Genomic DNA, 14,230 nt, shown 5'->3' with positions numbered 1-14,230 from the left:
GTTCCCTCGCCTTACACCACTGCGGTCCTGGGCCGTGCCCAAGGACTGTATGTGCACTTGGTTTATCTCAATCCATGCTTGCTCTTCCAGGTTTTCTCTTGGAGCTCCAGTTTCCTCCTACTTTCAAAATTGGTGATTAGTTTGGTTATCAAAAATCTTCCTTCCACCCAAATGAATTTGGGGAGCTGTACAGATAATTAGTTGATGTTACAATCTAAGTGCAGATAGGTCTTCGCTGGGTTCGGCTGCAACCGGGCCTAGTTGATGCGATCTGATGATTCGCTGGTCCTCTGGAAAAATGCGCTATATAAATCCAAAATGTATTTATTATTTAAATTTATTAACAGCATAGTGCCTCTATACTTTATTAGTGCACATACATTTTACGTTATCCAGCATGTTACATTATAATTTGACCATATACATGTATATCATTTTATCTTTTGTTTCAGCTCCAAGGAAGAAACTGGTCCGAGGAATTTCTAAAGCTAATGCTAGGTTAGTAGGACTTACCAGGCAGGAAGTTGTGGAAGATGAAAATGACCCGGCAACTGGGTATCATCTAGTGGAGACTCCCATGTACACATTTGTGTTGCCAGATTTAGATATGTATACTACTGAATTCAGGGCTTTCATTGAGAAGGATTTATTGGAAATGACTACAATGGTCAGCCTGGAGAACGCAAGTAAGTGTTAATAAGTTGACTGCTGTTCAATTATGCCCAAAAAAAAGATAGTTTGCTTGTCCTCCACAACTTTGTCAGAATTGGGTCGGTCAGTCAGAATTTTTTTTGTAATTTTTTTTTCAAAGGTCATAGCCAAAACATGACTGTATGCCTTTACTTAGCTTGATAAATAGCCCACATAGTTGTTAATTGGGATGTTTCTCTACTGTATACCACTTCATTCATGTTTTTAAAACAGTTTAGAAGTGTGTAGAAAATGTAAAAAAAACTTTTCAGAATGTCAAAAATGTTGCAAGAAAAAAAAACTTTTTCTGGAATTTCCAAAATTAGGGTCAGTATTCATTTGTACAGTAAAACAAAAAGAAAAAACTTTTTTTTCCAGATTTTCCAGATTAGGGTCGGTCGGTGGAGGAAAAGCAAACAATCTTTTTTTTTTTGCCTTAGTATATGGACTAGTGAATATTACACCAATGTATGTTAACCCTAACACCGATGAAGGGAAATGTTGTTTGCTTTTGTCCGGTTAAGAACCATGGACCATCGGGTGCCACAAACAAGACCATGGATATATAGGAAGCCATGAGTGGATTATTTCTACAGATTTCCTCGACTCTATGTACCATATTGTTTGTATTAAACGCCACATTCACTGGTGTAATTTTTTGAAAAATGGGGGGGGCGTTTATTAGAGGAAAATTTACAATGAAAAAAGCTTTTGAGGAAAATTTAGGAGGAAATTGCAAAAAACAACTCACTTGCGGATTATAGTCCAAGATGGCGGAGCCCGCGCAAACAGTGTATTGTTGGAAAATATGACATTACATCTGTAAGTGTTTTTATGCAAGAATGTGATTCACCTTAAATGATCATTCTACTTTAATTTGGCACTGACCTGGATGAGAGTTGAATAGGTTTTGTCCATGCAATTTTGTGAATTTTCGGAAATTTCTGCATATTTTCGGTCACTTTTTTTAATTCTTGGGGTGCTCAATAGAGGGGGCTTGATCTAAATGTAAACAATGTGGTATTTAAAGTGAATTCCTTAAATATTGAAATGATTCTTTTAACTAGCTTTAACTCATCAGTACAGCATTCCCTTATTAACCGTCTCGATTTTTCCAGGATTCTTTGATTGACAAATCCATGTGTTTGTTTCCCTACAGCATGTTTAAATTGGTGGGCCAATGCTTGTCCTAGACTGTGGCCAATGGCAACAACAGGAGATGGTAACTGTCTCCTTCATGCAGCCTCATTAGGTAAGTCTTCAGGTCAGAAGTCTGTAATAACTAGCAAGTGTATATCCATATCAAGGAACATGGCTTTCAGTTACTCAATGTTTGAAGGGGACTTCCCATTGAGCTTCAAAAGTGGTGTGTTCTACAGGTTGCACATATTTCAAAATATTTATATTTATATATATTTATATGGCCATGATATGCTAGCTGGCGGACTGTGTTTAAAATCTATCTAACAATGTTGATTCGCTGTTGGCACCTTTTTGTGCTCAAAATTTGTTTCCCAACACTACTGCTTCATGTCATTATTTGCAAACAAGTACTGGTGGACTGAGTTTGTGTTTGTGTGATAATTGAACAGCAATAGTTTTTGGTTGTAATGTACAGTGGTAATAATTTCAACTTAACCGATTTTGGCAAATTTATTGATCATCTTGACATAAGAATTAAAAAATGGTCTAGAACTTGCCTTCTAAATTGTTTACTTTACTTGTTACTTATGTGCAATGGAAGTCAAAGATGAATTGCCATCTCATCTCAGTAGGTGAACACAGTACATCTATAGGCAAAACTTTGTTTTCTGATTCATGTCAGCTTTATGAACAATTTGCCGCTACTTTTGTCAAAATCAGACCAAGTTGAAATTGTTACCCATGCATGTACAATCAAAAAAGTAACATTTTACCCCAAAATAAGGTTTTTGTACGATAACTCCATAACGATAGGTTGTAGATAGCACAAACTGGTTTTAATCCCTGTGATCAAACAAGTAATTTGGTATGTGTTTTGACAAGATCAGAGCATTTCAATTTTTGACCCCTGTATGACCTTCTGTGACCTCTAGCGGTCATCAGGGATCAAATCCAAAATGCCTCCACGTCTTAAAATCAACATTGGATCTTGAAATTCATGTGTGGAAACTTTCATCCTTCTACTAAAAAAGTGCACAATGCCTCAGGTTAGAAGCTCTACTAATTGATCTTATGCAATTGCACTTGATAAATCTGTGGCTTGTAGTTATTGAAACCATTAAATTTAATATAGTGTACATTATCTTGTTTTCCGTAGGTATGTGGGGTTTTCACGATAGACAGCTTACCTTGCGTAAAGCATTATGCCATGCCTTAACAGAAAACACCAACAGCCCAAGGATGCAGAGATTAAAACGGCGCTGGAGATGGCAACAGACACAAGTCAATAAAGAGGTCAGTTGAGTCTTCTCAATGTAAATATGTAACATAATGGAAGACATGACCTTGATCTCTTCCCTGTGTGTGGGAGATTAAGGTCATGTCCTCCGTGAGGGGCTTTCAACTGAAATAGCCTATTTGGGAATGTAAAGGGTGCTCTTATATGAGCTCTTAACTGTATCATGTTTTCTACAGGTACAGACTCGGTTAATGAGCATACTTCTTTTATTGTCAATATGGTATCTTCCTTGGTATAAACTGTGACATTGTTCTTGTTGGTAATATGCATGTTTTCATGACCTTTTCAATTACGACAGTGGTTTACCGGGGGTATATGCTCCCCAATCAAAATGGACACTTTGAAAAATTCCATTTAAAATAGCATGTCAAAAATATAATTAACTTCTTAATTTGAATTTGTGTTCTTGATTTTCTTGTGTTCTTGACAGATGTCCTGTCCATCTGCATTTCATTTGTGTAATCTTCACTAAAATGTCTTTGACTCAAGTTATTTGTCCCATTGCTGCATATCTAACTTGATGACACAGTGAGTGGGAGGTGTAGCCTTTTCAGTCTTACCTTCAATAAAGAAAAAAGTAATAAATAACAGAAATGCTTAACTGTCACTTTAATATTCAATAAACTCTTTATTGCATTTAAACTTTCACATTGCAGTCTGGATTGGTATACTCAGAAGAAGAGTGGGATGAAGAGTGGAAGAGTTTACTCAAGTTAGCATCAGCTGAGCCTCGCACACCCAACAAGAACTCCCCTCCCACAACTGGTGCTTCGTAAGTGTGACCTAACCATAACTTAATTTCATGTAAACCTATTTTATACCCCTAAACTCATTCATATAGTGATGGATGTGAACATCAGAATGTATCACATAGTGACATATGTCGATCGCAAATTTATCAAGAAACGAACATTGGGAAAACTCAATTCACATGACTATTGAAAGTGAACTTTTGAAAGCTATTTGCAAAATATTAAAATGTTGTAAAATCATACATCTCATTATGTAATAGATTGTAAAAGTTATCTGCCACTATGTGAAATTGGTTTTAGTGAAATCTCATCACCCTCACTATGGATTTTACCTGATTGTTCACATCAGTCATTTTATGATGAAGCCGACGATCTGTGCAATTAAAAAGCAAACTATAAATTTAATATTACATGTGTTGTAAAGCATTCATACACTCCTTCATGTGATGTGCTACCCAGTGTTCGAAATATACCTCAAAAAGTTACAGGCCAGCCGGGCTTGACCTTAAAAAGTTAACGGCCAGCCGGGCCGGCAACTAGATGCCAGTCAGAAAAGTTACTGGCCAGGCCAAAAAGTTACAGGCCAATGGCCAGCTAAGCGGCCGTATTTCGAACGCTGGTGCTACCAGGAAATGAGAATGAAGTCTCAAGTTTGTAGTTTCTAGACATCTTGGCTGACTGAATTGATGTTCTTTGTTTGCAGGGCACCTGTACAAGCCAGTTCCTTTGTGAATGACCCATTGCGTCCCCATTCACAAAGGACATACAGACATACTACTGGCTTGAACAGGTGCGTGTGAAACAAAGAACACCCAACTTGCGACTGTACACTCATTTCGTGGTAGCAGGTCACATACAGCAGCCAATCAGAAAAGCTATTAGAAAAATACACAGAGTACTACGGCAGGCAGTGCTTTTGCACACATACGCTTTGTGTATTTTTCGTATGATTCATTTTCCTTCTAGCTACATTGTAGATGTATTTATATTTCCAACATGTTTAGTTAATATTTTGATATAAAAATAGTAAAAAAATTGCGGGATTTTTTCTGTGTATCATGAGATGTTGACTTGTCTAATGCACTATCCCTCAAGATGTATCATTTCCTATTTCTCTCTCAACAAATATTAAATAAACAGTTATTGACCTAAAAATATATATAATATTTGTTAAGTAATTGATTATATTGCACCAAATTTTTTCAGCCCCCTCGATACCCTAGCAGAAGAACCTGAATCTCCCACTGCACTATCCCCTGCTTATGACGACGATGAAGATCCGCTTTATGAGAGTTTAGAGGAGTTCCATGTGTTTGTTCTAGCCAACATACTTCAGAGGCCAATCCTGGTCGTGTCAGACACTGTGTTAAGAGATGCAGATGGGGAGGCGTTTGCACCCATTCCATTCGGTGGAATCTACTTACCATTGGATTGTCAGGTGGGTGCGACAAATCATAATACCAGAGATGCCACTCTTCAGGAAATTTCCTGATTTCAGGAAATTATAAAGAAAATTGACAAATTTCAAGAAATTTTTGCCCTACCCTTCCTATGTAAAACAACAGGGAAAAGTGCATTTTCAGATTTTTTCCATGTTTTTCAGGAAATTTTGTCAACACCAAGTGGCATCTCTGTAATACTAACACCCTTGTCCCCTTTGTACAGGGTGTCCCTGAAAGAACTGTGTCGTCGGAAACTTAAATTGTTGGGTACTTTAATGCCCACACCCAACACAAGTTAATAGTTGATGTGGTTGAGGAATAAAACTGCTCTACTTTTCAAATTTTGACACTTGACAAAATGGCTCATTTTCAATCGATCAAATGTCGATCAAATGTCGATCAAAGACATTATTATGTTTTCAGGGTTATTAGGAGTTAAGAAAGCCTAATAATGATAATATTGGATGGCTTATTTCGCATGATACCATAACATATCGGATTAAATCATACAAATATCGAACTCGCCGCTGACTCGTCCGATATTTTTATGACTCATCCTATATGTTATGGTATCATGCTCAGCCATCCAATATTATTTCAGTATCTGATGTGTGAGTGATTGGTACTCCAGACATAGATCATTGATTAATATTTGAATCAGTGGAAGGGTTTGAAAATGAGGTGTTATTGTAAATTTCTTATATTTCAAGAGCAAACCAAGCAAATGTCAAAATTCAAAAAGTATGTTATAGCTGTTTTATTTCTCAACAACATCTATTTAGTTCCCTTTGTTTAAGGGGGTACTACACCCCTGGCCAATTTTGTGCCTATTTTTGCATTTTTCTCAAAAATTATAGCGCATTGGTGACAATTAAGATATGCATGTTGTAGGGGCAACGACTACAACTATATTGCCCTGAAAATTCAGCAACTCAAGGCAGGTAGTTATTGATTTATTGATCAAATACTGGTTTTCCCTCATTTTTGACTGTAACTCCACAACTGTTGTCTGTGCTGAAATAAAATTTCCAGTGCAGTAGTTGTAGTCCTTGCCCCTATAATATACATATCTTACTTGTCACCATGGTCACCAATGGGCTATAATATTTGAGAAAAAAGCAAAAATAGGCACAAAATTGGACAGGGGTGTAGTACCCCCTTAAGCCATTAAAATACCCCAAACAATCAAAATAAGCTTCCTTCCAACTGGCACATACAAAATTAAGCAAATATTGTAAGATTATGTACAGAATTTAATATATATCGAAAACCAACAATTGTTCATGTCCACATGAATATTTAACTACAATTTTGCAGGGATATACACTACTATAACATTCACTCTATCGTTCATGGCAGCCGTTGTTGTGTTCCAGGAGTTGAAACAGTTTCACCAATAGGTGGCGCACTAACACATGCCAAGAGTGGCATTTTCTGGATGGCCTGAATAATGTGCATAGACAGATAAACCAGAGTAAAAACTCCGGACATACATGTCTGTGCGGGGACTTAAACCCCAGACCTCTCACTTGTGGGGCGAGCACTCTAACCATGAGCTACACAGACTGTACCTGATAAACAGGACTCAAGTCTGGTACGTTTGGATATGAGCAGTCAGGGTAAACAGCACAAACAATGTATAGTGCTGGGAACCAAATAACGGCGATAGCGTGTCACTGAATTTCATATTTGAAACAGTGAAATTGAACAAATCTAGTTGAAAAATGGTTTTAAAGAATGTAAAAATAAATTGTACTGGTTGTGGTTGGAGGAGGAAGATGACAACAGATTTGGTTTGGTTTTTGAGTGTGTGAGGAAGCTTTATTGTGACACAGTCTGGTCCATGGAGGCCAAAGGAGGCATTTTTGAAAATTGAATTACTATAATTATTACCGTATACAAAGATTAGGCTATCATATACTGAAAAATTCCAAAGATCTAGCATACTTGGTTCTAAAGTTATGAAGTTTTGTGATGTCTATTTTCTTATGTATTTTATTGTTTTTTTTACTCCATATTTTTACCTTTATCTCAATTTCAAATTTGCCGCTTTTGGCCTCCATGGATCAAGCTGGACTTGAACGAAACCACACAAAAGTGATTGCAAGCTTATTACTGTTGACTATTTTGTCACAATATTAATTAAAGTTCTGCTTTTTTAACAAACCAGATGGTATCTCTGTAGTATAGTACTAAGTAGGAAACATGTAATGTGATCAAACTATTTCTGTTGTACCTATAGGTCCATCAGTGTCAAAAGACACCACTAGTGCTCACCTATGATGCTGCACATTTCTCAGCGCTGGTGCCTATGGAAAGGGTTAGAAATAAAGAGGACTTTATCCAACAACAAGGTAAAGTTTTCTTTCAAGTTGGGCGATAATTATTTTATTTAAGGGGATACTACACCCCTCGTTAAATTTGTGTCTATTTTTGCATTTTTCTCAAAAACTAATAACACAGTGGTAACAAAGGTTAAGTATATTATAGGGGCAAGGAATCCAATTACTACACTGGAATTTCAGTGACCCAAAACAAGCGGTTTGTTATTTATGATCAGAAATAAGGTACCGCTAGGATGTACCTCGTTTCCTATCATATATACTGAACCGCTTGTCTTGAGTCACTGAAGTTTTAGTGTAGTAATTGGATTCCTTGCCCCAATAATATACATAACTTTTGTTACCAGTGTGTAATTATTTTTTGAAAAAAAAAATGCAAAAATAGTCACAATTTACCACATGGGTGTAGTACCCCTTAATATTTTTCCCAGTTGTTTCATGCCAGCCCATTTGTACAGGTATCTATACATGTGTTCAAATCAGCTCCGGTGCTTTGGTTGACAACAATTTTCAGCCAGAATATTGATAGATTAGGGTCCCAAAAAAAGGTTGTATTGCCTTTTCTGACCGACATGAAAATCTAGGGTCACAATTTTTTCCTGTTATATTTGAATTTTCATATATTTAGATTAAAATTCCATAAATGGTTTGCATGTTTGTAATTTGTATTTCACATGCTGATGATAAAACCATTTAAATCATCGTTTGCCATGAACAGCTTTTAATATTGTTTGTATCAAAGTTTTTATAAAAACAAAGCAAAACAAAAATGACCGACCCTGACCTTAGAGCTTTAAAGGCATACAATTTTTTTTAGGGCTTAGGTCAATTGGATTATAATAGCGCATAGCCTCATACTTTGGACACAGCTCCACAAGTAATATGGATCACTATCCCCTGTATCAATGTAGATACGATATTAGTATGGTTTCTAAATTTGACTGCCTCGCTAACCTGTTATTCTAACATTTTGTTTTAGTGTGGTGTTTGTTATTACATGATTATAATTAAAGACAAGTAAAAAGACTAGTTTGCTTCTGACGTCATGTCAATCAAACTCGTTACGACCCTTGATTGGTTAATAGCGCGTAAAAGGAAGGTCGATGCATCTGGTGCCGATCGGAGAAAAGGAATCACAGTACTTTTACAAGGCAAAAGCAACTTTTCTATGCATTGTTGACATGTTGCCTACGGGAAAGAAAGTTTGCTACTATGAAAACTTAACTTTTGAGACGGTTTGTATATTTCAAGGTGCAAAATTAACTTAAGGCACCCTGTTTTACCGCCACGTTCAGCAACTCATCATCACAATACGTGTAAACAAACCATCATGCCCGAGTTTGATTGACAGATAACGTCAGACGCATAATAGTCTTTTTAATTATGTCTTCAATTATATCTATGAATTTTAGAGTGTTCACGCAAAACACTGAATGTGGAGAAAGTGATAGTACCTATTGATCTGCACTGCAACTAGTTGATTTAGGTTGATTTATTTTCCTTTTTGTTCTCTTTCAGCTGTGATTCCAGTGACCGACCACAGTCATAAGCTTTTACCCCTACACTTCTCAGTGGATCCCGGTCCTAACTGGCAATGGAATAAAGATGAGAACGACAACAGCGCTAATCCCAATGGAAATAGACTCAGTCTAAGTTTAGCACAGAAACTTGTCATACTCAAACGATATCTCAACTTGGTCATCGTACCCATACCTGGCTTACAACGAGAGATCTCCGTGGAAAGCAGCAAGAGCGAAAACGGATTGCAAGATCTGCACCGTCAAATATCAAGCAGTTCAAGTGAGTCGGAAAGACTTGATCCAAAGAACGGAAAAGATCGAAAGGTGAAAAAGAAAGCATCGTTCGGTCAGAAGTTGAAGTTTTCTCCGGTCTTGAAAAGGGCGGGACGAAAAAGGGCAAGGCGGATCTACGCGGAGCATCTAGTGCTGACAATATTAATGCGGATAGGGCTCCTCATATTACCACGGCAAATCTTGAGGATAAGTGTCTGGTCATCGGTGCCAAAATGACGGAGAGAAGACATCAACTTCACGACGAAATGATATCGAACTATCTACAACGAGCTAAGCTTAGGTTTGAAGACGAGCAAAAGCTGCTGATGTTGTTGGAGAATGAGTCCTCTCGGCATATCCAGCATGCTCCGAGATCCCCACAACATCAGCAGCAACCTAGGATTCACCCGGTTGTTAATCCGAGTAGTCAGATTGGTAATCCAAGCCATGATCTTCCTAGAGAATCCCACCAAAATCCAAAAAGAGAAGGTATACCAAATAGGTATCCAGCTACGCAACGAGTTAGGTAATGTAGCAATACAACAGCCATCTAGAGGGCCTGTTATGGACTCTAGGGGGCGCCCTGTCAGCCAACCAGTACATTACCACCAGCAGCAACCTAAAGTGCCTGAGAGTATAGTATATGTGAATAGACAAGCCAATCCAAAACATACAAGCAATGCAATCCCTAGTAGTCACATGCAGCAGCCGCAGACAAAGAGCAGAGGATATCCCCCTTCATCTCAATTCCCACCTGGAATGAGGCCGGCTCCTCAAGAATTCCCTCATGGGGTGAGGACTGCACCCCCGCAAGTTAACAGGACTTCACCCGATGGGAGAATGTCAGTTCCAGATGGCAGGCTTGTGGTGACAACCACTGGTTACCCAGGCAATCGCAGTCCAAAATCTCCTCGAGGGCGTCCAGTTAGTCAGCCCCCTATGAGCTCGCAACCGCGCTCAAATTATGATATGAGTCAGGTTCAAAAAGCATTGCCTAAATCAGAAGTGAAAAGTGCAGTCAAGAGCAATGGAGGGAAAGGTTCAGCGGGGGCAGCAGCAGGGACAAAACCTTGCCGCTCACCCGACTGCGACTTCTATGGAACACAAGCAACAGAATTTTTCTGTTCTAAATGCTATCAGGCGAATGCCTCAAAACCAGTTCAAGAGAAAAAACACAAGAAAAAAGGAGCTGCCTTTTGGAAGAAGTGAGCTTCCGTGCACCTTGCAGTGTGTGTTTGATTAGTGATTACACTTTTCATTCTTTTTTTAAGTGACCAATATTTTGATTATTTTTTTCATTCAAATGTAGTTGTTCATGTATTCATGTTCATGTATTCATTGACCTTTTAATTATTTTTTAACATCATATCGTTTGAAATGGTCTATGTAGCATGCATGCCATTGTGGCATTTTATGACATAGTTTTAAAGCCATATTATAACATTTGTTGAGGATGCCCTCAATATTTTTCATCACAATAAAGGATCGTACCATAACACGACCGAAATAGTGATACGTATGAGCGACATCGGCGCTGGTAGTAAATTCCAATCTTCTTTGCTTTGCCTTAGTAAGTTGTTAGGCTCAAAAGTAAAGGGGATATATCTGACAGTCAAAGCTGACATTTTATGGCAAAGAAATATTTATCTGTTTTGTATGAAAATGTTATAATATGGCTTTAATCTGCATATATTTACTTGGGAATGAGCAATAAGTTGAGTTTGGTATTGAAGTAAAACAAGCAAACTGAGTTTGTTATCGAACCACATGATGTATCTGTCACATTGTGTGTGAATTTTAGAGGTAAATGTGATGAGATGTGGAGCCCCTGTGGGGCTTGCACCTGGATGCATCATCAAAGGGCATGTTCATTGATTTATCTCAGTGTCTTTCAAGTAATTACTTTTTAACCCATAAAATAATCAAGACATGCTCAGTTAAACCAAGCACATGAATTCAAGTTAGTGTTGTTATAATTGAAGACCGAATTAAAAAGACTAGTTTTCGTCTGACTTCAGGGCAAAGGCGCGATGTGATTGGTTACTGACCTGCGCAGTACTAGTCTTTTCAATTCCGTCTTGAATTATATGCGTGATGAAACTTCCAATATAGTTTTGATGCCTGTATTGGGCTATTCCATTTAAAATCCACACTACCCCTGTGGAAGATTTAGCTAAAGTCTGCCACAGAGGGGGTATCAATTTTGAATAGAATAGACACTTGGGTAACTTCCATTTGAAATACTCACACCAGCTGTGGAAGATATAGGTAAAGCCATAATACAGGGGGAGTATGGGTTTCAAAATGAATAAATGTGACCAATTACATTTGAAAAACATACTCCTCCTGTGGAAGATATTTCCAAAATCTTCCACAGGGGTAGTGTGGATTTTAAATGGAATAGCCCATTACTTGAATATGTGAAAAACAATTTGTAAGGTATTACTTGAAAAGGTACATTATGTCAGCCACAGCATACATACACATCCTATCAATTATTGATATAAATTCAGTCATAGATGAAAACCCAGTAGCGAAAAATCACTAAATTAAAGTGTGACCTAACCCTAACCCTACCCGTGGTTTTTGTGCTATCGGAAGGAAAGAAGGAACGAAAAAGGAGAGAAGATGAAGAAGAAAGTCACTTGGTACCCCCGGGATTCGAACCTCGGACCCCTCGCATGCCACGCAGAAGATCCCCAGCATGTATCTACACAGGTGACAATTCCCTGGGTATATATGACTTGGTCTGATTGCGTCATCAAGTCCCGTGGAATGTATGCACGCAGAGTGGTTTTAATAGTGAGCTTTAGTGAGTCCTAGTTGGGTTAGGGCTAAGTCAGTATGGGATTATTGACTTGGTCCTTATTTCTTAAGAGTTGCTCAGTTCTCGATTGATACTTGTGTTGTCTAATCTGTTTAAAGCACAATGTTTTGTCTCAGTAATTTTAAGCCTGTTAACAATTATAGCAAATAAGTATTGCAACAACAGCATCATGTATGTATCAGCACCCTGACTACATTACCGGTGTATGTCGCAGCCGCCATATTGTACCTTTCAATGTAACATCACATTGGGCTATTCCAGTTAAAATCCATACACCACCTATGGAAGACATGACCTTAATCTCCCACGCAGGGAGTGTAGAATTCAAATGGAGTCACCCATTCAGGTAACCCCATTTGAAATGCACACATCCTGTGTGGAAAATTAAGGTCATGTCTTCCATTGAGGGTATACAGTCAGAATGAATAGGTAAATTTTCACGGGAAAATTTTCTGGACACGTGACACCCATGGGCGCAGACATATTAGCATTAAGGAATGTGACCCCGAGCACAGCGGGTGGTCTACCAATGTATTTGAATAGGAAGAATGTCTCCTTTGGTGCAAAATAAGTAACCTGTCGCATGAGTTAATAATATTATGGTAAGAGTTTCCGTGAATAAATATTTTTTCCGTAGGTAGATATTTTTGAAATTACGTTTTGATGATATTGTGAAGAAATTAAGATTGCATGATATTTAATAAATTTGCAAGACATGAATTTCTATCGAAATTGCAGCCAAGAATACTATTCCAATTCAAAATTACTAAGACTTGAATAGCGAGGTCACCGCCGGGGGTCAGAGATCAGGCTCAAGGTCACACTTACATTGATACCCATTGGTCACGTGTCCAGAAAATTTTCCCGTGAAAATATACCCATTAATGTTGACTGGTATATGGATTTCAACTGGAATAGTCCATTGTAAGAAAGATTGCTATATTGCAATAAGTAACCAATAAGTATATAAGTTAAACACTTGAGAATGTCCTTGCAATCTTATTGGTTCTTACATGTGTGATATCACACACTTTATTAGCATGTGCGAGTCGACGCGATACTCGTACACGCTATTTGAACCAATCAGAGGTGCATAGCAACAACGGGACTGATCGATTCTTGGTATATTCCTTGTAAAATGTAGGGTTTAATTTGATTACAATTTGGAATACTTATGATTAATAAATTTATTTGATTGAAGTGTTTAAGAATGAGAATAAAGATATTGTTTTTTAGCTGCTGTCGTGCATCTATCGTCTCATATAACACGCAACACCATTATTTTTGGCGTAAATAACTCCGCTTCGCCTCGTTGTTTTACTTAATATATTGTCGATATGAGACGATAGATGCACTCCAGCAGCTAAAAACAATACCTTTATTCTCTAAACATAAATTCATTTGTGCACAGGATTTATTTCCTCATTCTGTGCCTCCACCTATATTTAATACACCACTGCTGGTTTTCTAGATGCTTTTAACTTGCTTGTTCAAAATCTGCTTGTGCAAATGCAAGCAGGTCTCATATTGTACCTTGATAGAAGAGGACACTTGACAAAGTACATGTGTACGTGGCGCACATGTATTTTACCCATCAATGAAGTCATTATGATTGTATAACTTGTATTCCAAGGTAGTTGATATTGAGTAAGGCCAAAAAAAAAAAAGGTTTGTCTCAAAGCTTGCACGCGCGTTTGTAAAATCGCACAATTTGACAAAAAAGAAATGCGGAAATTTTTATTTCAAAATTTTTATTTTTTTTAGTTTTTTCCAGAAAAAATCGGCGAAAATCAGAATCGCATTTCGCATTTGTTTTTAAATTTCTTGTGAGCTTTGAGACAAACCTTTTTATTTTTTGCCTAATATAAATAGACAGGAGATGTACAGTACAACTCAGTAAGGTCAAAAAAAAGTTGTTTGTTTGTCCTCATCTGACCGAACCTA

At 37.6% G+C, this 14,230-nt stretch overlaps 1 protein-coding gene across 1 annotated transcript in view; it reads left to right on the top strand.

The window, feature by feature from the left end:
- The window catches only part of LOC140159202 (uncharacterized), a 30,968-nt gene extending 18,239 nt beyond the window's left edge, over positions 1–12,729 (top strand). Inside the window, 9 exon segments of the mRNA XM_072182594.1 lie at positions 453–686; positions 1,850–1,942; positions 2,990–3,126; positions 3,787–3,902; positions 5,089–5,320; positions 7,567–7,678; positions 9,185–9,544; positions 9,547–9,808; positions 9,810–12,729. Of these exon segments, the coding sequence (XP_072038695.1) occupies positions 453–686; positions 1,850–1,942; positions 2,990–3,126; positions 3,787–3,902; positions 5,089–5,320; positions 7,567–7,678; positions 9,185–9,544; positions 9,547–9,808; positions 9,810–10,668 (2,405 nt within the window). The 3' untranslated portion in view covers positions 10,669–12,729.
- The last annotated feature ends 1,501 nt before the right edge of the window (positions 12,730–14,230 follow it).

This window comes from Amphiura filiformis, chromosome 8 (genome assembly GCF_039555335.1).
Source record: "Amphiura filiformis chromosome 8, Afil_fr2py, whole genome shotgun sequence".
Classification (NCBI taxonomy): domain Eukaryota; kingdom Metazoa; phylum Echinodermata; class Ophiuroidea; order Amphilepidida; family Amphiuridae; genus Amphiura; species Amphiura filiformis.
Note: the sequence above shows the minus strand (reverse complement) of the source record. Positions and strands in the feature narration are given on the sequence as shown.